The 24,126-nt window shown below is 43.7% G+C and overlaps 1 protein-coding gene across 4 annotated transcripts in view; it reads right to left on the bottom strand.

Moving 5' to 3' along the window:
- Positions 1 to 15,518: 15,518 nt before the first annotated feature.
- The window catches only part of Cep43 (centrosomal protein 43), a 30,687-nt gene continuing 22,079 nt past the window's right edge, over positions 15,519 to 24,126 (bottom strand). For all 4 annotated transcript variants that reach the window (XM_076926612.1, XM_076926610.1, XM_076926611.1 and 1 more), the window contains 3 exons: positions 20,728 to 20,767; positions 19,897 to 19,993; positions 15,519 to 17,531 (listed from right to left, as the gene is read on the bottom strand). In XM_076926612.1, coding sequence (XP_076782727.1) covers positions 17,457 to 17,531; positions 19,897 to 19,993; positions 20,728 to 20,767 — 212 coding nt within the window. In that variant the 3' untranslated portion in view covers positions 15,519 to 17,456. The remainder of the gene's footprint in view (positions 17,532 to 19,896; positions 19,994 to 20,727; positions 20,768 to 24,126) is intronic.

Below are 24,126 nucleotides of genomic sequence, written 5' to 3'. Positions count from 1 at the left end.
CTCCCTTGATCCTTGGAATTAAAAAAAAGATCTATCTATCTATCCATCCATCCATTGGTGTTTTGCCTGCATGCATGTCCATATGAGAGCATCAGATTCCTTGGAACTTGAGTTACACAGAGTGTTCTGAGCTGCCATGTGGATGCTGGGAATGGAACCTGGGTCCTCTGGAAGAGCAGCCAGAGCCAGTGCTCTTAACCACTGAGCCATCTCTCCAGCCTCAGCCTTTTGGAATTTACTTTCTAGCTACTGGGCTGATTCATTATTCCTGGGCCACTGGAGCTCTGCCTGTGTGTGAACTCTTAGACAGGGACTGTCCCCTCCATGGGCCCATGTCACGTGCAGCACCCAAGACACCTGAGGCTCTTTCTCAGAAGGTGTATGCTTGGGGAAGCTGCCACATCCAGGACAAAGAAGACAATACCCTAGTATCCTAGTGGAGGACTTATGTGGTCCTAAACACAGGTCCATTGAAAGCCCTGCTGGTGATACTGTGGGAATCTGGCCCACAGGAGCCTGTTGTCTTTCCCTGACAGGTTCTGTAGTAACATTTCTGCAGCAAACAAAACTTCACTGTCAGGAGCAGCTGACCTGGGTTTCTCAGGGAAGAATTTTCTTCAGGTTTCAAGTTTGCAGCATCCAATTTTTTTTTTTTTTTTTTTTTTTTTTTTTTTTTTTTTTTTTTAGATTTATTTGTTATTTGCGTGCATTTGCTTATGTCTACCAACAGTGCAGGTGCCATCAGAAGCTGAAAGGAGACATCAAATCCCCCTTGAACTCAAGTTACAACTGCTTGAAAGGGAACCAAACCCAGGTTCTCTGGAAGAGCCCTAAATGCTCTTAACCACCAAGCCATCTCTCTAGTCCCTAAGGGTTTCTTTCTTTGGTTCTTAATTATGATTGTCTATATGTGGGTGTGTGCACACACTTACAGGCACCTACAGAGCTGGAGTTACAGGTGGTTGTGTGCTACTGTAACGTGCGTGCTGGGAATCAGACCTGGGTTCTCTGCAAGAGTCATGTACACTCTTAACCACCAAGTCATCTCTCCAGCCTTTCCCCAGACCTTATCTTTATCTGGTTTATTATTCTAGGCGATAAATGATAAGTGTTGTTCTGGATTTTCTGAAAATCAGAAAGTAATGCCATCTGACATTTCAGTGCCAAATTTACAGAGCATCAGAGTTAGTCTGTGAGTTTGAAAGATAATACCTTCTGTGGATCTTGTCCACGGATCCAGGCTCATCAAGCTGTCTCCAAGCTGGGTCATGAAAACTCCCATTTCCCCTCACCTCCTGCCTTCAGAGTCTCCAAAGGAAACGTTTCTGACCCATGGTGTGGTGAGATGGTCAGTGGGTAAAGGTGCTTGCCCAGCAAGCCTGACAACCTGAGTTCAAGCCTTGGATCCATATCGGAAAGTCGTCTTCTGATCTCCACATGCATGTTTGTACTTGAACATATAGACACATCACTAATAAGTAGTTAAAACATTTCTCAGACCTACCCTGCCCAATAGGAAGTCATGAGACTTTCATCAATACAAAGGAGCCCTGGCTCATATCCTGGAGGAAGGCAGACTGGACAGAGGGGCCAAAGATGCTGAGGTTGGACAGGCAATGCTGGGTTTTCCCCACAGTCCAACAGCATCCCTTCACACCCATCTACTCAGTCAGCTCGACATAATAGTCCATCTTCAATCATGCCTGCATGGTGAAGCCTTCATGGAAGCTCAGATGACAGGAGCCAGGGCTTCTCTGGTCTCAACATGTGCATCTCACTGGAAGATGGGGCACCCAAGAGGTCATGACAGCTTGGGGCCATCTGTATTCTGCGTCCTGGATGTAGATTCATGCAAATCACTTGCACTAGGGATAGTACAGTCACATACTTGTCATCTAGCACTGAACCCATGTGCTTTTCTGAATACTGTGGGCATGGCAGCAAAGGAACTGATCTCAGAGAGCAGGCGCTGGACTCTTCCTGCCTGTCTGAAGCAGTCAATGACGGAAAAGAAAAAAAGCTCCCTTACTTTCTCTAATAGGAAAAAAAAAAGCCAACGTTTCTAAAGTCAGAAGCTGATTAAGGGGGTGTGGCCATTTCTGATTTTGAGATGAAGAAACTGAGAAGTGCCTGTATTAATTTTGCTCATTGCTATGACAAACTACCTGACGAAGGCAACTCAGGGAAAGGATTTAGTTTAGTTCACAGGGTGAGGGTAGAGCCCAATCTTGGTGGGAATGACTGGATGGCAGGAGTTCGAGGGGGCTGGTCACAAAAGCTGGTGTCCAACTCACTTTCTCCTTAGGAAAGTTAGTGTGTGTGTATGTGTGATAGAGAGAGAGAGAGAGAGAGAGAGAGAGAGAGAGAGAGAGAGAGAGAGAGAGAGAGACAGAGACAGAGACATATGGGTGCCCATGAAGGTCAGAAGAGGGTGCCAGATGCCTTGGAGCTGGAGTTACAGTGGTTGGAAGCCTGATGTGACCTGATATGATGTGACATTACATGACATGCTTTGGGACTTGGGTCCTCTGCAAGATCACTGTGTGCTATTAACACCGAGCCATCTCTGCAGCCACTAGTTTGAGATTTTTAAGTTGTTAATTGTTTATTGAGTTTTATCTGAGGAAAGATTTTTCTATCATTTCAATTGGACAAATTGTTTTTAGGGTATCAGTATCTCAGATCAAGTTGCTTTTCAATATCAAAAACAACAGATGGGCCCAGGGTCATTATATAATCACCCACAATGGGATCTGGGTTGATGATATTTTTCTATTGTTTTGTTAGTGAAAGGCATTGGTGTGGTGCCTTTGCTTCTTCTGCTTTATCTGTTTTGGCATCACTGAATTCTCATTGCAAATGAGCAGAGACTTGTTCCCCCTGTATGGCTTGCTGTGTTTCTTCAAGTGTTCTGAGTGGGGGACCAGTGACATGACGAGGCACCTAACATTTCCTTTGTTGAAAGGTCTTGGATTTAGTTCAGGGTCTCTAAATGAATCCTTAGGTTAACTATTTCTCTTCCTTATTTTGTCTGTTGCAATCTTTCTTTCTCTCTCTTTCTTTCTTCCCTCCCTATCTATCTATCTATCTATCTATCTATCTATCTATCTATTATCTATCATCTATCCACCTATCATCTATCATTTATCTATCTATTATCTATCATCTATCTCTATCTACCTACCTACCTACCTATCGTCTATCTATCTATCTACCTATCAATCATCTTCCTATTATCTATCATCTATCTATCAATCATCTATCTACCTATCATCTATTTATCTATCTATTATCTCTCTATCTACCTACCTACCTACCTATCATCTATCTATCTATCTATTATCTATCTATCTATCTTCCTATTATCTATCATCTATCAATCATCTATCTATCTACCTATCATCTATTTATCTATCTATTATCTCTCTATCTACCTACCTACCTACCTATCATCTATCTATCTATCTATCTATCTACCTATTATCTATCTATCTATCTATCAATCTATCTATCATCTATCTATCTTCCTATTATCTATCATCTATCTATCAATCATCTATCTATCTACCTATCATCTATCTATTTATCTATCTATTATCTATCTATCTATCTATCTATCATCTATCTATCTTCCTATTATCTATCATCTATCTATCAATCATCTATCTACCTATCATCTATCTATTTATCTATCTATTATCTATCTATCTATCTATCATCTATCTATCTTCCTATTATCTATCATCTATCTATCAATCATCTATCTATCTACCTATCATCTATCTATTTATCTATCTATTATCTCTCTATCTATCTACCTACCTACCTACCTACCTATCATCTATCTATCTACCTATTATCTATCTATCTATCTATCTATCTATCTATCTATCTATCATCTATTTATCATCTATCTATCTATCTATCTATCTATCTATCTATCTATCTATCTAATCTATCTTTGTAGTTGCTGTAATAGTATTTGAGGCAGGACCTGGATGGCCTGGAGCCTACTGTGTAGACCAAACCAATCTCTCTTCCAGCTTTTGCCAATCTTCCTGTCTCCATCCTTCCAAGTCTTAGGATTATAGGCATGAACCACTATGACTGACCCTTCTTTTGCCAGCTTTGGGAGTTTGTATCCATCAAAGATTTGGTTCACTTTAAGTTGTCCACTCCTGCATGCAGGGCTGTCTGTGGAACTCAGTGGTCCGCACGGAGACACTGAGCTGCGTTCACTGTGGGTCCGCACGGAGACACTGAGCTGCGCTCACTGTGAGCTACTTGCTTCCTTTCCTTTGACTTGTTAGAACGCACAGGATTGTACTATTTTTTAGGATGGATTTTGGTGTCATTGGATTCTATAATTTTTTTCTGTCTCTGGTTTCACTGATTTTTAGAGCTCATCAACTTTATATCGTCCGCCTTTTTATAGCTTAACAACAAAAGAAATGGTAGGTTCTTAATATAGCTATTGTATTTGGGCACGTTTTCGTCAAAATAGGAAAAGCTGGACAGCATAACTGCTGTGACAGAGATCCCCATAACCCTCACACATTCATTCATGTTTACTTACTCTCCTACAAGGTGTACCCTATCCCCCAAGTAATTCAGAAAACCAAATCCAGCTAAAATGAAACATTCTGCATCAAAATTTAGACCTCACTGTGCTCCTTTTTGTCCCTGTGGTAAAAGACCAGATTAAAAACAACTTAGAGTGAGGAAAGGGTTCTTTAGGCTCACAGTGTTAAAGGTGAGACTGGACACCACGGGGAAACGGTGAATGGCATTGAGGAGGGTGGCTTTGGATTCAGGAGAGAAGTCACGAAACAACTACTTATCAAACAATGGATCTGCATTCCCAAGGACGTCATCGATGTTAAAGTATGCGAAGCCTTCATTTAAAGAGAGAGCTGAGTTGTTGAGTTGAGTCAGGTCTAGGAAATGAGAACTAAGCTCTCACCCCTGTTGTGTGCCAGAACTCTCTCTCAGCAGGTACCTTACTTCTAAAACCACACAAGACAAACCACAGTGGAAAATTCAGCTTATCTGGAAAGTAAGCAAGATAATCTTCTGCAAGCCTTCCTATTTGGGTACAAATCGAAATGTGGCCTATATTCATCCCCACCCGCTGTCTCTGTGTGTATGTGTGTGTTCTCAATCTGTGTGTGTGTGTGTATGTGTGTGTCCACCCATGTATGCATGCATGAATAATTTGTGTGTGTATGTGTGTGTCCACCCATGTATGCAAGCATGAATAATTTGTGTGTGTGTGTGTGTGTATGTGTGTGTCCACCCATGTATGCATGTGTGTGTGTGTGTGTGTGTGATTGTGTGTGTGTGTGTGATTGTGACTGTTTGGGGGTGTTGGTGAGCACACAGAGGCTGGCATGTACAGGTAGAGCTCAGAGGACAACTTTGGGGAGTTGGTTCTCTCCTCCACAAGGGGCTCTGGGGGTTAAGCTCTGAACATCAGGCTTTTCTACCTGCTGAGCCCATCCCACTCACTTTCCATATTCCTTTTCGAGACAGAAGTTCTCATTAAATCTGGAACCTGCCATTTTGGGGGTAGACTGGTTAATTGGGAAGCTCAAAGGATCCTCCTGTTTCTGTCTCCCAGAAACTGGTGTTAGAGGTGTTTGCTGCATTTTTATGTGGGTGTTGAGAATCCCAACTCAGGTCCTCATGCTTGCATCCCTAGCCTCTCCTGCCTGCCTGCTCCTGTTCCAGAAGCCCCTCCTCTGGTCCACAGCCACATCTCTTCAGCTATACTCACCACAGTGAACCAGATTAATTCGGTCATATAAAACTGCTCAGTTGAATACAGTTTCCAGTTGATGGGCTTTTGTTTCATTTGCCTTTTTCTTTCTCTCTCTCTTTCTTTCTTTCTCTCTTTCTTTCTTTCTCTCTCTCTCTCTTTTTCTCTTTCTTTCTTTCTTTCTTTCTTTCTTTCTTTCTTTCTTTCTTTCTTTCTTTCTTTATTTTTTTTCGAGACAGGGTTTCTCTGTGTAGACCTGGCCGTCCTGGAACTCACTCTGTAGACCAGGCTGGCCTCGAACTCAGAAATCCACCTGCCTCTGCCTCCCAAGTGCTGGGATTAAAGGCGTGCGCCACTACTGCCCAGTGCCTTTAATTTAATTATTTAATTTAATTTAATTTTTGGTAGACTAGGGCTTGAGCCCAGGACATTGCCAGGCAAGTGTTTCATTACTAAGCTATAGTCCTAGTTTAGAAAAGTCAACTTCTCCAGTCTTTCAGAGCCTCCAATTTACATTCCCAAAAAAATGAAAAAAAAAAAAAAATGTAAAGAAGCTACTGCTTCTTAGGGCTCACTGCCAAATTTTTTAAAGCCCATGGTGATTTTTGTTTTTCTTTTTCAAAGAAGTAAAAAAAAATCCCTTGAGATAAGCCACCCCGGGCCCAGCAGGATGAAAGCTTGCACAAGGCAGATGACCTACTTCCTTTGTCCTCACTGCGGGCATTTGACGCAGGCAATCTTGCTTAGACAAACAAAACCATGAAGCTGTTTTTTGTACTCTCTGGAGGGATGCTCTTAGGACAGTTGGTTCTTCCTTTCATTTACTTTGAACACAGCTTCCCTCGACCTCAAAAGCCAGCCTGTCTTCATCCCGAGCCTTGGACTGATGGTTTCTTGGCATGTTCCCTTGCTAAGTTGGAAGGTCTGATGGCTTGTGAAGTCTCACTGTCCTTCAGCAAGTGTTGCCAGTCCCAGCTGCCCTACCACCTGTCCCAGCTGCCTGCCACCTGTCCCAGCTGCCTGCCACCTGTCCCAGCTGCCTGCCATCTGTCCCAGCTGCCTGCCACCCATCCCAGCTCCCACTGCCCATCCCAGCTGCCTGCCACCTGCCCCAGCTGCCTGCCACCTGCCCCAGCTGCCTGCTACCCATCCCAGCTCCCACTGCTCATCCCAGCTGCCTGCCACCTGTCCCAGTTGCTTGCCACCTGTCCCAGTTGCCTGCCACCTGTCCCAGCTGCCTGCTACCCATCCCAGCTCCCACTGCCCATCCCAGCTGCCTGCCACCTGTCCCAGCTGCCTGCTACCCATCCCAGCTCCCACTGCCCATCCCAGCTGCCTGCCACCTGTCCCAGCTGCCTGCTACCCATCCCAGCTCCCACTGCTCATCCCAGCTGCCTGACACCTGTCCCAGTTGCTTGCCACCTGTCCCAGCTGCCTGCCACCTGTCCCAGCTGCCTGCCACCCAAGGTCTCAGTTGAGGCCTGACAGTTGACCTGCCCAGCAGTAACTGGTCATTTCAGAAGTCCCAGGAGTCCAAGTAGTCATATAGGGAAAAGTTTTCTCTTATGCCTTGGGGAGGAAAGTTCCACTTTTCCTGGCTCCACAGTCTTCAGGTACCCTAAGAGCTAGGGTACAGCTGTGAGGAAGATCTCGGCTCTCGCGCTACCAGCAACAGTCTGTGAAGAGCACTGTAGGACTGTCTGACTGCAGAGTGGTCCATCCTAATCTCCCCAAGTCAGCATTCATTTGTTGTGTGTTTGCTGCTTTCTTTGGGACATGCACTTTTATACATGTAGACTGATTCTTTGAGCCCAGGCTCACCTTAACACTTATTTTGATTACTATTTTAATCAAAGCTTAAAATGAAGTTGGAGACAGATACACTGAGTGTGATAAAGAAAAGGAGGGATTAGTCTTGAGTTCACTGGCACAGGAAAGACTTTCTAAACAGGAAACTGCCAGCACAACACTGAATGAATGGGACCTCGTGAAAATGAAAGGCTTCTGGCTGGCCAAGGACATCATCATTTGGACAAAGCAGCAGGTTACAGAATGGGAAAAGATCTTTACCAATTACGTATCTGGTTAATATCTAAAATATATAAAGAACTTTTAAAAAGTGGCCATCAAGAAGACAAATAACCAAATTTAAAAAGTAAAGAACTAAAAACAAAGTTCTCAAAATCTGAAACACAGATGCCCAAGAAGCACTTAAAGAGATGCTCAACATCTTAGTCAGCAGGGAAATAAAATCAATACTACTCTGAGTTTTCATCTTACAGAATGACCAGTCAGAGGGGCCAAGATCAATCAAATGGCAGTCCGTGCTGATGGGGATGTGGGGAAGGAGAACATGCATTTGTTAATGGTGGGAGTGAAAACTTACATAACCACTCTGGAAATGAGTATGGCAGTTCCTCGGGAAGCTGGGAATAGAGCCTGCCATACAGGTCTTGAGCAAATACTCAAAGGGCCCCTCATCATACAAGGACATTTGTGCATCCATGTCCATTGCGGCTCCATTCATAATGGCCAGAAACAGCCTAGATATTCATTTACAGACAATATGTAGTGAAAACGCGGTTCGTTACACAGTGGGATATTACTCAGCTGTTATAAATCATGACATTCACAGCTAAATGGATGGAGCTACAAAAGTCATACCGAGTGAGGTAACAAAGACCCCGAAGACAAATATGGCATGTGTTCTCTTCTATGTGGGTGTTAGCCTCTAATCTTTCAGTAGGAATGCTTCAATTCTTATAACCAAAATAGAGAAAGGGGTGAATGGAGATCTTCCAAGGAAAGAGAGATAGAATATACAGTTAGAATCTGGGTAGAGACTGGGAAGGGAGGATTAAATGGAGGGGGGAGGGAGTAAAGAAGGGAATTCTCCAAACAACTTTGACTATTGCAAGGCCATTGGTTTCTCTCTACAAAGTGATGCTAAGACCCTGTTGCTGAAGATGATATTCTCATTGAGCACAGAGAGGTCCAACTGGCGCCTAACTAGACTCTTCCTCCCTACTGCCTAGTGTTCACGGGACTCAGATTCTCTGTAAGCTACCAGAGGAGAAAGGTAAAACCCAACCCAACTACAAACCCTTTGATCTCCAGTGGTGACCTGCTTGCAAGGTGTGCTAGTTCAATAGGGTCACAAACATTGTGGGGGGTTAACCACCCACGTTCTAATTTGTGTTTAAGGCCCATTCTAGGAGACGGAACCCATACCTGGTGCTTGAGTGGCCAGAAACAGACTAGATAGGCAATGGACCTAGGGGAAAACCAAATTCTATTGTTCTACTAAAGGAGCTTGCAGTGGCATGACTCTTGATGACATTCTGCTATGCCTGTACATCATGTCCCATTCAGCCACCATCGGAGCTTTCTCCTGCAGTAGCTGAGAGGTATACAGACACCCATAACTGGGCAATATGCAGAGTGAGAGACCTCAGAGCACCCAGTCCTAAATAGAATGTCTCCACCAACTCTTCCCTTCAGGATACAGAGACCTCTCAGAAGAGGAGGCAGAAAGATTATGAGGGCCAAAGAGATTGGAAGACACCAAGGAAAAATCTTCAGTCACAGAAGAACTGACACATAGAAACTCACAGAGACCAAAGGCAGCATGCACAGAGCCTGCATGGTCCAAGCCAGGCAGAGTCCCGGTGCTGAGCTGGGGAAGAGCACATGAGATCCATCCCTTAGTAACGGTCTCCAACTGACCACTGCTTGCAAAGAAAAAATTAGTTTTCTCCAATGGAGACTCAATAGGTATTTAAGGGCAGGCTCCATAGTGAGTTTGTTTTTGTATTTTGTTTCTTATTGCTTTGAGCTTTTTTTTTTTTTTTTTTTAACCTTACTGTTTCATAAGTTTGTATATTGTGTTTCCATGGGCTTGTGTGTCTCTGTGTTTCACATGCTTTATTTAGTTTTCATTTATTTTGCCTGTTTTCTAAAGAGAGAGAGAGAGAAGGTGTAGAGTTGGTTTGGTGGTAGTTGGGGGGGGCAATATAGGTGGAGATGAGGGCAGGGAAACTAATCATGATACATTGTATGAAAACATTTATTTAAAAAAAAATATAGGTCTGGAAGAATGGCTGAGTGGATAAAGTGCTTGCTGGATAAGCCTGACAACATGATTTTGATTCCCAGGACCTGCAGTAGGAACAGGAGGAGGACATGTTGGGCACCAAAAATGTTGCGGCCTGAGTTGCCCCACGTTGGGTGTCAAAAATGTTGAGAGGCGTTCTACCCCATGTTTGGGGGCCAAAATGTTCTGGGCCGCTCTGTCAATGTGTGAACCCGTACTGCCAAAGCCTTTTATATGTCTCACTTCTAAGCCACGCCTTTAAGTCATGCCCTTAGGGCCTTGTCTCTAAATCTGGTCTCTAAGTCATGTCCTTAAGCCTTGGCTCTAAATCACACCTTTAAGTCTCACACACCCAAGGGAAGATCCTGGGTATCTAAAGCAAGATGTTATCAGAGTGTGCTCAGCTGTTGTAGGCTGATATAATCAAGTCTCTTGCCAGGGTATAGGGCTCAAGATGGCTGCAAGGATCTTGGGAGAGTTCTGACTTCCACAAGTTCACCATGACATATGCACCTCTCTCTCTCTCTCTCTCTCTCTCTCTCTCTCTCTCTCTCTCTTTCTCCTCTCTCTCTGCGTATCTGTCTGTCTGTTTGTCTCTGTTTTAGCATAAACAGTTTAAAGTTTAGCATATCTGTATTGCTTTGTGTTGACTTTCAGGACTGTGTTGTGGGGGCCAGAGAGATGGCTCGGTGGATAAAAGCACTTGCCATGCCAGTGTGAGGGACTGAGTTCAGATCTCTGGAGACCATGCAGAGCTGGCCACAGCCATGTCCATCTGCAATCCCAGTGTTCCTATGAGGTAGAGACAGAATACCCAGAAACTCCAGGGTGGGTCACCAACCCCCGTACACACAACAGTGAGTGAGAGAAGGTGAAGATCAGTTTTTGAGGATGCCCTCTGACCTCCATACTCTTGCCCTGGCATGCACACACCGGCACTCACATGAGCTTGCATGCACATACAAAGATAACATGAAGAGCAGTGTTTTAAGGTAATGTGAGGGTCGGTGAGACCATGTGAGTATCCTTTTACTGTTACTTAATCTTCATTATGTAACACTCTCCTCCACTGATAGACAGGAGAACAAAGGAGACCACACTCCCTCAGCTTTCAACAAGTTTCCATTTCAGAAGTCACTATCCTTCAGTGCCCTAACACACCGAGAGGTGGACGGTGGAGACCATCCTGAGCAGCTCCCTCCCTCCTGCTGCTGCAGTGCTGTGTAGAGCACACACAGCATTCTCGGAACCTGCATCCCGTCATGGTGCAGGGTACGTGATTCCTTAAACGCTCACAGACAGCCATGAACGTCTGCTTCCCTAAGTACTTTACGTCTAACTGAACTCAAGCCTCTTGTGAGAAACCACAGTATGTGGCACAATGCATGACATGGGGAAGGGGTGTTCTGGAAAGAGGGGAGCCTGGCACTGAGCAAGGGACAGATATCCTCCCAGAAACAGATGGCCAGCAAAATTAGGAAAGTCTCATTCTCCAGAGGTGCAGCCTGGGAGCTGAGATCCCTGCTGAGGCAAGCTGAGGTGCCCTCTGAATCTCAGCTGATCTTCCTTCCTTGGGTCTGTCACTAGGAGCTTCCCTGGTTCATTTTTTTAATCTTGGGCACTTAAAAAAAATACATAGCAGGAGTCCCAGAAAATGTTGGGCTAGTTATACACAGGGCAGATACATTAGGGACACCACAAACGCAAAGCGCAGAGGCATTAAAGACTGCATCCTGTTAGAGGAGACCTGCAATAAACTGACATGTAGGCTGTAGGATCTGGACCAGTCACTGAGAAAGATAAATGAAAATAAATTTTAAAAGATAAGCTATTTAGGGAATTACATTGCAAAGTATGAGAATATTTGCCACATGGAAACAAAAACAGTACAACAAAGAAACAGCTCTGACCCTTATTAAAATCTAATGTTGCACACATAAATTCAACTATAAACATCCCATCCAAAACACTTAAAGAATATGAACAAGTAAACTGACTCAACCACACAGCATTTATGGGAGAGAGTGTACATTCACAGTCTCAACTGTCTCTGATATCCTTTGAATTCAAAGGATGAAAGGAAATGACACCCCATGCCAGCAGGCACTAGGACCAGAACGGCTGCACTGCCACCAGACAAGGACGACATAAGCAGTCAGCCAGTCAGGGCAGCAAAAGTCTATAATCACAGCATTCACTTGTGGGCCATAAATCTGAGGCCAGCCTGGTCTACCCTGTGCACCTCAGGTTTTAGCTGCTTCTGACATATGGAAACTGGGAACACTGGTACTGGATGACTTGCCCAACACCACTCCATTAGGAGGCCATGCACAGGGATTCTCTACTCCTTTATATTCACGCTGTCTCTGTTCCACTTCCTGCCTCCCTGTTAATCCCAATGCTCCTTCCGAGGGACAGTTCCCCATGGAGTGGCCCTCTGTTTATTCCATGGGATCCAAGGAGCACTGTCAATCATAGGCCACACAATCCAAAAGCATCTTCCTGGTAGATGTTTGCGCCCTCCCTGCTAGTCTCCACGCACAGCCTGCCATCGTCTCAGACAAGTTACTGCACACAGTATGGCAGGTGGCGCCTGTCTGCACATAGTGTGGCAGGTGGCACTTGTTTGCACCATGTCACTCCATCACAGACTGAGCTAGCCGGGAAGCTGAGTTTCAGGCACAGGGTATAAAATAGGGTCATGACCTGAAGGGAACCGGAATGGGCAGCAGGGCCAGGTCTTCAGGGTTCACAGAGCTTCCGACGGAGGCTGATGACTGCCCTCCCATCTGAAGAAGACATGGCTCTCTGTGCGTCACAAACCATACCTGGGGGTCATTAGAATCTGGCACACTCAGTGGCAGAAAACCGGCTCTAATTTGAGCCTTGGAGTGGGGGAAGACTGGTAATGCCAAAGTGTACATAGATGGGGAGGGCAGAGTCCTGTGGGTAGGATACGGCAGTGCAGCCAACCCAGAAAGCCATAGTACCTCAGCAGTGCGCAAGGTCCAGGAACCAGCGCAACTGGATGGAGAGGCAGGAGACTGTGCTGTCAAAGCTTTGAACCTAGGTCAGAAAGACTAAAGCCTCAGACCACACAGGAGGGGAGAAGAAAGCCAGTGATCTTCATCTCCAGAGAGCTATCTGGTTTTAGAAACCTTGGAATGAGCAGAAGGAAAAGGGCCCATGATGAAACTGCAAGTTGCTTGCATGTTGCAGTGAGAACAGAGGTTGGGGGTGGAGGAAGATCGGGGTTAAAACAGCAAGAACACCGAGGAAGACGGATATGCTGCTTGGAGCCAGGGATGAGACAACTATGCTCCCAGGTGAGACACCACAATCTACAATCAACTTGGGTGCCCTTGTCCACCTACCCTCATGGCAGCATGGACTCAGGCAGCTACAAGGACCTTCCTCTTTCTGGTTCCCCTTTCTCAGGAAGGTGGGGGCGAGGCAGGCCTGCAGGAAACAAGCCTTAATCCATACAGCTGCCATGCAGGCAGGCAGATATGGACAGCACCTTCTAGAAGCTGTCTGGGAATTTTGGGAGGCAACACCTTTGTCTGCAAGTAGAATCTGCCCTGTAGGATTCCAGTATAACTTTTAATGGTGAGACCGCTTAACCTCACTGGCCCAGAGTCCCAGATTCTTCTGGTAAGCAAGACTTTTTAAGGTCTTAAAAATGGTCTTACAGATCTAAGCTCCATCCACAAACCACCTTCCTGGGAACCACCATGTCCTCTGCAGGATCCTACCCAGGGACATTCTGTTCTCCACCCAGCCAGAGTTTTCTATGTGACCACCTCAGTGCGGACCTGTTACAGGAGGTCCTTTGGCCAAGTTCCCAACTATTCTTATCTTGGCCTTTTTGTAAATAGAGTCCTTTAAATTCATCTATAAGTGCATGAGTAAGGTTGTGATATATCTTGTTAGTCCAAACCTTCCAGCCCTGAATATACAGCCCAATGATTTAAAATTCAAATTCATTTGAGAGCCTGGCACAGTGGCTCCAAACACTGAAGATTGGCAATGCTGATTGAATCCACCCCAAGTAACACATCAGGAAACTATGTAAAAGGGGGAAAACAAACAAACAACCAAACCAAACCAAACCCACAGGGCTGGCAAGATGGCTCAGCAGTTAAGAGCTCTTCCAGAAGACCTGGGTTCAAGTCTAAGCACCCACATGATGGTGCATCACCACCTTTAATTCTAGTCCCAGAGGATCCAATGCCACCTTCTGGCTTCTATGGGCACTACACATACCTAGTACACAGATTATATATATATATATATATATATATATATATATATATATATATATATATATATACAGGCAAAGAATCCATATGCAAAAAATAAAAAGGAAAAATTTTAAATCAATCTTTTTTTGTTCACAGTAATGTGTTTTAGGTAGAAGACGTCAACTCAAATCTAAGTAGCTTGACGGGTGTGACTTCATCCTCTGGACTCCATCTCCCTACTAAGGCTTTATCTACAACAGGGGTAGAAGCACAGCCTGTTAATGTGCACAGGCAGGGGACCATGGGAACCACCTTCCTAGTCCAGTCTTCAGGGCTGAGAGTGCGCACCTCCCTCCAGGACAAGCTGCTCCTTTATGTCAACAAGGGTACCAGGGCTATGAGAGGACACCTCCATGTGCAGGAAATGTCCACCTGGCCTGGGAAACTGTCAATTTCCAGAATCAGACCTGCTCCTAATGACCCCATCCAAAGACTTGAAGATGGCAGGGACATTATCTCCAAATGTAGCCCCAAGCTAAGGAGGGGCTGCCTGGCCACTAAACTGTCCCTGCATTCTGCAGTACTTGCAAGCCCCATTTATAAAGTTTATACTAGGGTCCAAATGCTCCTTTAGGTAAACTAGGTTTTAGCACAGTTCATGCTCTTTTGGAGCTTTCAGACGACATACAGGGACATGGATCATTCCAGAATGAGTGCTGTGTGGCTGCTTCTACCAATCCAAACCCTCCCTTCTGCAGGGAGAAGGCAGGCACACGCATGGCACGTAAACTTGTAAACTCAGGATGTTTAGGAAGCTACAGCCTAGTGTAACTGCCTCCGCAATGCTGGCAGCGCACAGTTGCCAAGGACATGCCTCAGCAGAGCTGCTCCAAGTTGGTCAGGATGCTCTAGGGATGCTGGAAGTAAGTCGTTACATGAGTTGGTATGGGCTCTGTAATTAGCCCCAATAAACTGACAAGTTCACCCAACTAGACTTGAATGGGTTTCTTGGGTGTCCTATCTAGGTGAATGACATTTGTTCATGTCTCCCACAACAGAGGTAAATCAAACACGAGGTTACACGTAAGTGGAGAGAGGGGCACCTGGTCTAGTGTGACACTGTCACTGAAAATCAGCCTTGTGTGGCTTCAAGGAAGCCACCATTTCAGACAAGGAAAGATGAATACAAACAACTCGAGGAGCTGTGGGGTGCAGAAGCTGCAGGGCCTGCAGGACGCAGTTCTAGGACAGCGAACAGAGGCTACAGACGCACGAGGAACGAGGGAGGCAGGAGCACCATCTGCACCATGAACAACTGCTGCTGTAATACATGAGGGGCAAGACAGTGGCTCATCAAAACGAAACGGCATTTTACAAAGCAAAGTCCTGTAGGGCATTTAAAAAAAACCAACACTGTAAAATATAGATTACTGCCGGCCAACATTTTAATTCACTTTTCAAAGAAGCATTTCTTACATGCAGAATCTGTCACTTCACACACTAAGGTTTAACAGGTTAACAATATCTAAGCAAGGAATACCACTTCTTCCCTGGTGAATTTCACATTTTTTTTTTTAAAAGAAGTATTCAATATCTTATCTGCATGTAGTGCTGACCACGAAGTTGCAGTTTGGCTTTTTCTTTCCACCCTCTCAAGACTTACCAAAAGGTCAGTCACTGGAACATAATAGAAAGTGACAAATTTCACATTTGACTGTTGGAAAGTCTTCCTCAAATATAAAAAGCCACATCCTGCCATGCTTGCAGGTCAGTTCACTGACTGTAGTGCCTACCAAGTGTTAAACCACACATCTGATCCAGACACGAGGCTCGGCAGCTCCAGGGCTTTCCCACAGTACTGAAGAGATGACACAGGGCAGTGCAGTTTCTGACAAGCACTCAGCATCCCCATCCACTGCTGCTCCTGAGTAAAGCATGAGAAGCAGGCAGCGAGCGCCGTGTGGGGGCTTCCAGGCCGCCTGCTGTCTCTGCCCCACTTCCTCCTCCTGATGACTATTATAGCTCAGTTTCACTTAAGCTTTAAAAAGCCAGACTCTACTGTCAGAGCCCAAGTTTTACTACATTTTCATTTCCTCTACACTTACGACCCGACCCGATAAATGTCACTGTGCTTAGGCAACCGTAGTCTGGAAGGTGGCACTGATACAAACCACAGCACCTGCTCACTCACTTAACATGGATCAATGATTTCCAATTTCTCTTTTTAATAATAAAGGTGGCTTTTAATAGTCATAATTGAAATAAAATACATCTAAGTTTCATGTACTCCCAATGTTTAGTGGTATGACTGTGCAAGTACTGGGCTGAGTTTCTATCTGCACATTTTAAATACTTGAGCATTACAGATGCCAGTGGCCTGTATCTCTGAAGCACTACATACAATGGTGAAAATTAAATCTGCCAAAAATTCTATTATTGGCTTTATTTTTAAAGGACTACAATGCAATTATGTACAGTATACAATTATGTACAGTATACAAAGTTTGTCAAACTGAATAAACATGGTCTTAGGCCATCACTACTATTTCACTCCAATTTGGATTTAAATATAATCAACTTACAGATCTGAAATGAAAGCACTGCTTAATGGTTTCAGATGCATTTTGGTATTGAATATTTCAAGGCATTTTTAGAAATAATAAATTACGACTGTAATGAAGTAATATGTGACTACAGCTGCTTACAGACAGCAGGAAGAACGTGATCTTAACTGGTAACTGTTATTGACAAGTCTATGAATTAAGAGTACTAACCCTTTCTAGTTTAAAACAAGCAAAACTAATAGTACAGAGTACTTTAATATAACCTTAATGGTCTAACAAACCTTCCAAATGGAAGGAGATACAAAATAAAGTTCACAGATCCAATTTAATTGTACTGATACTCTTTAAGCATCACTGACTTACCAGATTAGCTCACCAGCTCTGGGCTAACCCACCTGATACACACTTAAGTGGGTGAGCTCTCAATGGCTAACGCTAAGGTTTCAAAGATTCCTGGAGCAGCCACAGACACACAATGGCACAAACCATGGCTGTACTGACCCTCTTTCTGCTCTTTAACACTGATATTTCAGGGTTCCCTTGCTATAATGAGCCTGACTACAGATGATTTCCTTGGAGATATGCAGCTAAACCAAATTAAGAATATTAAATCTCCTAGACATGGGCTCATATAGGAAGTATTTGTTTACTAAACTGAAAAGTTAACTTTTAAAAATATCTGCAGTCTTTTTGAAGTGCAAGGCACCAGCAGGAGCGGACATTCCAGCAAGAGTGACTGAGGAAAACGGAGCCAATGAGTCGTTTGTCCTGTTGATCAGAATACTTCCTTTTCCTGTCTATGCAACGTCTTCCAGATAGTCAGCGACATCGCTGAGCTGGGAAACAGTCAGGTCTTGTGTGAGGTCATCGAGCTTTGTTGTCCAAAAGAAAGAGAAAAATCAGTATAAGCAAAGTCTGAATCAATCTGTATACAGTTAGGATTTAAATATACAATTTATAAAACTGTAATTTATCTTCTGTAGCCTGGTTAGAGAGGTCCTTGGACTAGAGATGGCTTACAGGGAACAGAGGCACTGGGTGAGAACAAGTCTCCTCTGCAAACTCCCTGACGCTCTCTTAACTATGCTCATCTGGCCCTTTGCATCTTTTTTTGTTACTTTTTGGATACAGGACATATTAAAAATAGAGTCTCTTCATGGCCAAACAGCAGTCTTGGTATACAACTATCAGTCACAAAGAAAAGTGTAATTATTGTACATAACCTTAACTAAAGTTGTTATATTTTTTAAAAAGAAAATCAAAAAAGCCCAGACACTGCAAAATCCAAAGTCCTCTGGATTTGTATTTTTTTACTCGTCGATATTAAATAATAAACTCACTAAAGCAATCCATTTTATTTGCAAAACAACTGAACACTATGTTAATGCTAATTTTAGACTACAGTCAAGAGTGGGGACTATGGACACAAATGGTATGTCACAATCTACAGCAGACGTCGGCCTGCTGGGTTTAGTTCTCAGCTAAATCGAGGAAAGACGCGGCAAACGGGCTTTCCCGTTTCTCTTTTACACTGTGCTGCTGGTGTACAGCCATGCTGCTGACTTCTGTGTGATTCTGTGCTAGGCTCAGTCTGTTAATCAGTTCTAATAGCTTTAAGGTAGACTCCTTTGTATTTTATATGTATTTTGATCAAGCTTGCTGCAAAAAAATGTCAATTTGATTTCTTCCTTCCCTGAGTGGATGCCTGTTCTCTCACTTGCCTGACTGCTTTGGCTAGGATCTCCTGCACTGTGTCAAATCAGGGTGGTCAAAGTGCCGAGTCCTGTGAAAATCTGAAAATTTTCCTTCCTCTTGCTTCCCCATCTCAGTTAATGCTAGCTGCTGCTGGGAATCAAACGCAAGTCTCATGCTTGCTACATAAGTGCTCTATTGCTGAGCTAGCCTGCTTATTTCTGTTTTGAAATCTGGGACATTACCAAGAAGATGAGTTAGTAGCTGACCTCTAACATGAATTCCATTACAAATGCTAAACAAAAATAATAACGCTCAGTACAGTCTTTGATAAGACCTCAGACTGTTTTCTGCCTCTCCTGGCTGACAGCTGGGGTAAAGGGAAGAGAAGAACCATCTGTTTGCTTATATACTGCGACAGTAATCACAGACAGTCTCTCACCTGGTGTCATTTAAGTGTTAACATTTTCACCGTATAAAAGATACTGTAAAGTTGGGCACAGTGGCAGCACTTAGAAGGCAAAAGGCATGCGGATCTCTGTGAGTTCCAGAACAGTCAGAGACTGAATCTAAAAACAACGCCTCCCAAACAAACAAACAAGAAACTAAAACAATCAAGAACAATGGAAGAAATAAGCCACACCAACAAAAAGAAACTGAGACTTAAGACTCATGGCTTATCTAAGACAACTGGCATCTGAAAGGTGGAGGCGAGAAGCCTGGTTCAGGGTTGAGGCCGGCCTTCCACACACAGCAAGCTCAAGGACAGCGGCCCTTACATCAGGACCAGACAACAAGGAAACCCAACACAAAAAATAACACAAACCCATATTTTGCTTACTCCTTTTAAAATACCACCTTCTTGAAGGCCTTCTTCTCATGTGATAATCAGATTTTAGCCTATACCCACCTGTCTTTGAAGGCTTGAGGCAGGCATCTTCTATAACATGAGAAGGCAGACCCACCCAAGTTGTCAACAGAGGTGCTGCAGCTTATCTCTGTTGGGTAAAAGCCCCAGTGTGGATCTTAACAATGGATTCCTGTCTTTAACCTCAAACCAAGGCTGCTTCCTTTTGCTGCCCTGCCTTGGGTAGCCTGAGAAGACCAGAAGACCACCCCCTACCCCCTGGAGACAGAACCTCACCTGTGACCTTAAGAGAGGCAACATCTGACTCTAGTCCTGAGTCCTTGTGGCCACTCTTCTAACCAGAAGCAAGCCCAGAGGCCTGTCAGAGCACAAGTACCAGCTAATAACAGCTGAATCTCACAGACCCTTAAAGGTTTGCTTCAGACTTGGAATATGTCATAAACTTTTTGTGATTTTCAACAATTTTTTACTAGTCATATACGTTTACTGGGCCTCACACAAGTGAGGTGGACAGAGCAACAGACATGCTCACACGAGTCATCAGGTGGACAGAGCAACAGACATGCTCACACGAGTCATCAGGTGGACAGAGCAACAGACATGCTCACACGAGTCATCGGGTGGACAGAGCAACAGACATGCTCACACGGGTCATCAGACTCTGGCACCTTCCTTACTTTATCACTGGTGTTCACGTCCTCTACTCCCATGGAAAGATCTTCTTCAATTTCTTCACCAATACTTAGCTCACTTTTTTCTGAGCGATGGCTAGCACTAATTATAAGAGGTGGAAAATGACAAAGAACTCTGAAAAACAACTACCATTGGGCAAAATTTCCAGACATTCTTAATCCTCTAAGTACCATACAAAAGCAACATTAAACATCAACTTCATATATATATATATCATCTAAGAAAGCTGACAAGGGCAATAGTGGCAATCACATGGAAAGCCTGCATTTCTCAAATGCCACTTGCCACATGCTATTCCTATTTCTAAAACACAGTACAATAAATTATTGTAATAAATAGAAATCTCTAATTAAAAGAAACTGTCAAAATACCCAGGCATGCAATTTGGATTTTCTAATAATATTTATAACAAATATTATTTTCCTATTAGTAGGCAATTCATACAAGAAAGTTACCTCAAACAAAATGTTAAGTAAAGTCACATTAAAGAAGGCAGTTTTGCTTAAAGTCAAATACAGACAATTCTCACCCCCAAAGACAAAAATGTGCCTCAACCAAGCTAGCGACTTGGTTTTGAGTGACAGGCCAACATTTGAGCCACTTCTTTATTCTTCCCACCCCCCAACATAGCAAACATACTCATCTGTATTGTACTATAAGATGAAGAAGTCACCCCAAAATATAATTTTGGATTAACTATCTTTCTGTACTTTCAATCAACATGAAAAAGAGAATTACACACGAAGCAAACCCAATGTAATTTTGCCATATCTGTATTCAGAAAATTTACATATTTACCTCAAGGTATTGCTTACCTATTAAAATCATCAACATAGTCCTCATCTTCTCCAGTCCCTGGCAATCAGTTTTTAAAAAGGATAATGTTAAATATATTGTTTAAAATACTTATTTTAAATAAGCATGTTTCCTGAAAAAACAATATATTATTGAATATTACTTCATGAAAACATAAGTACCAAAATAGTATTTAAATGTTTCTTAGATTTATTTTACATGCATGCATATTTTGCCTACATGTATAGTATGTATGTGTGCCAGGTCTAGTGCCCAAGGAGAAGAGAGCACTGGAGTCTCTGAAACCAGAGTTATGGTGGTGGTGCGCTACCATGTGGTGCTGTGAAATGAACATGGTCTGCTGCAAGAGCAACACTCACTCTTAACCACGGAGCCATTTTCCAGTCCCAGGAATAGTATTTTTACCACACAAAATGAAGGCAAATAATAAAAGCAGCTCGAGTGATTGCATCATATGCTGACTAGTGAATACCCTGTCTGTGTTCTAGGTTCAGGAAGGCGGCTTAATCATACGGCAGCTCACCATGATGCTGCCCTGTGACCTAATGAGCAGAGCGTAGGGTGTAGCTCAATGGTAGAACATTTGCTCAGCATGTTCATGGATGTAGGCTCCAGCCTCATCACCACAAAAACAGAAAAAGTGACCTAACAGCAAGGTACCATCAACTTCTCTAGTCACTCTGTTTCCAACTGCCATGACCTTCAACTCAATAGTTCAGCAAAAATCTTAAAAACAATCAGAAAGCGTGAAGAGGCAACAATGCGTGCATGTGAGCCTATCACCCAAAAGGCACTTGGCACTCTTTCATGGTTGTGTCCAAGCACAGCCAGGCCTGAACCACAAAGTTTTGAATTCATAGAGTTTGGTGCACAAGAGGTTCCAAAGAGCTGCTACTAATGCAGGACCTTAAGCTTCCTCATATACACAAGAATCTGAGGAACTAACTTACAGCTCTCAGTGACAAATTAGCTGTTATTCCAATGTCTTTTAGAGCAGTCAAGGAAAGATGCTAGAGAAACAAGACAACCACTCCTAATGGAGAAGAACGGCTGCTGGGAAGTGCACAGAAGAGTCTGAGGGACCAGAGGAGGCTGCAGAGCGAACTGCTCAGAGCTGCTGCCTATACTGTCCTGGGTCCACCAAAACATGGGGCCAGACCTGAAAAGGATTCAAGACCTAGAGGGGGCAGAGTACTCTCTTACAGTAGTTGATCATTCATCTATCACACTCTGGAGTGACTCTTAGAGGTCTCCCATAGCATAGCAGTTAACACAGAGAGAGGCTCTCCACTGTTCAACAAAGCAAAGGGAGCGTGGTGGGTGAAAGAACTCTGAGGCAGCTTAAGCTGAAATCTAAGGCAGAGAGGACAAGTTCCAAGAGAATGTGTTCCTAAAGAGAAGCAAAACCTAACACAATGAAGACCATGTTTGAGACAACCACTGTGGAGCAAGATGGGCTGGTAGAATAGAAGAGTGACCCGATGTCTCTTCTCAAAAGGAGAACTGTGTGTAGGAGAGGCAAGAATCAAAGTTAAAGGTAATGAAAGGCGCGGGTAGGTGGCGAAGCTGGAGATGACTGGGGTGAGGGCTCCAGTGGCAGGTGAGAGAGGCATGGCATGGGGTGAGGAGCCCCTGAGGAGAAGTAACAGGCAGGGACAAATTTCTGGGTTGCTCTTCTCTGGAATAAGGAGGCTGTCTCTATCCAGCCACAAAAGTTAAGGGGCTGCAAGAGAACGAGAGAAAGCAGTCTGGTCCTCATGCAAAGAGAGGAGGGAAAATGTTCTGATAACAAACCCCAGCCTCGGTTGGTCTACAAGTGTCACCAGACAAACAACAGTGGCAGTTGATAATGTACTGGAGCCTCTAAGACCCAACTCCTGTGTCTCTAAGGATTAAGACAGTACAACAGAGGGAACCAATTCGGGCGACAGAACAGCTGGGCTGCAGTCTGGACCCACGAGAAGCCAAATGAACTCTCTGCCTCCTGCATTTGTAGTTAATTCAAACTCAAGATATTTACTGCCTGGTGCGCTGCCACACACGGGCTCTCTGCCTTCCTGGTTGTTACGTTTCTGGAAGTTATGAGTTGGAAAGAGTCCATTTAACAGAACATATATTTAAATGAGAGGCTGGTACACGCTGCCCACAGCCAGTAACTGACTTTCTTCATTCTGTCTATATGAGCTCTGTCTCAGCCTTTGTCTTGCTCTGTCACCTGGTCTACCACTTGTTTTTTTTTTTTTTTTTTTTTTTTTTTTTTTTTTGCATTCATTCTTGTGTCTGACCAATATTAGTCAATGAGCTAAGAAAGAGTAGCTTTCTAAATAAACATTTTGCATAACTTTTAAAATTTATCTTTATTTTACATGTATGGGTATTTTGCTTGCAGGGGTGTCAGGTTGTTTGGCTGCTGCCCTTGGAGGGTATCATATCCCCTGGAATTAGAGTTATGACATAGACAGTTGTGAGCTGCCACATAAATGCTGGGAATTGAACCCAGGTCCTCTGAAAGAGCAGACAGTGCTTTTAAACACTGGGGCATCTTTCAAGCCCATAAATAAATATTAAAACAAAACCAAAATAATGAACACTACAAAATATGTGCTGGAGATGATTTCACAGGGCTTGTCAAGCCTGACCTGCTACTCTGCAAAGTTTGTTATGGTCTACCGCTCTTGCTGTAAACAGGAGCGTCTGTCTATAAACACATCATCTGTAAAGGTTTGTTTCTTTCTACCTTTACTATAAATCATGCACACTTATGTAATGTATAGCATGTCTTAACACGGACCTTTCCTATAAATCATGCACACTTATGTAATGTATAGCATGTCTTAACACGGACAATGTAAAATTACAACACTGACATCTGTTAACGTAGATGTGGTAGAAACAAGCTCGACTGTCTTAGGAAACCTCAGGTATTTACTACAGTATCCCAACCGTAGTCACTGTGCTGGACTTTCGTCTCTAGAAGGGGTCATCTACCTAACTCAGTCTCACTGTGTAGTCCGGCTGGCCTCCATCAAGGCTGTGTGCCACAAGACCAGCTCATTTGCCTCCTTTTAATTTGTTAACGTAAAATAGATTGTGTTGAAAAGCTTTATTTTAAAACTGATCCTATGAAACCCAATTCCTATGAAGTGATATTTAAATCATGTCCAAGGAGAACACAGGAAATTCTGAAGGTTCCAAGACTCTAGAAGCTTACACTATCCTTAGAACAGAAGAGTCTGTTTCTCCAAATAACAAAAGCAGTTTCTTCCTAGGGGAGAGCTGCACATCACTGACATTAGCCTCTGTGAATCTGGCTCTATATTGCTCACTATATGCACAATCTTGTCGTGCACATTCACAGCAGAAACCGAGGTCAAATGGCAGTGCTGCGGCCACTAAAC

Source organism: Arvicanthis niloticus, chromosome 28, assembly GCF_011762505.2.
Source record: "Arvicanthis niloticus isolate mArvNil1 chromosome 28, mArvNil1.pat.X, whole genome shotgun sequence".
Taxonomy (NCBI): Eukaryota; Metazoa; Chordata; class Mammalia; order Rodentia; family Muridae; genus Arvicanthis; species Arvicanthis niloticus.
This window is presented reverse-complemented; position numbering and strand designations above follow the sequence as displayed.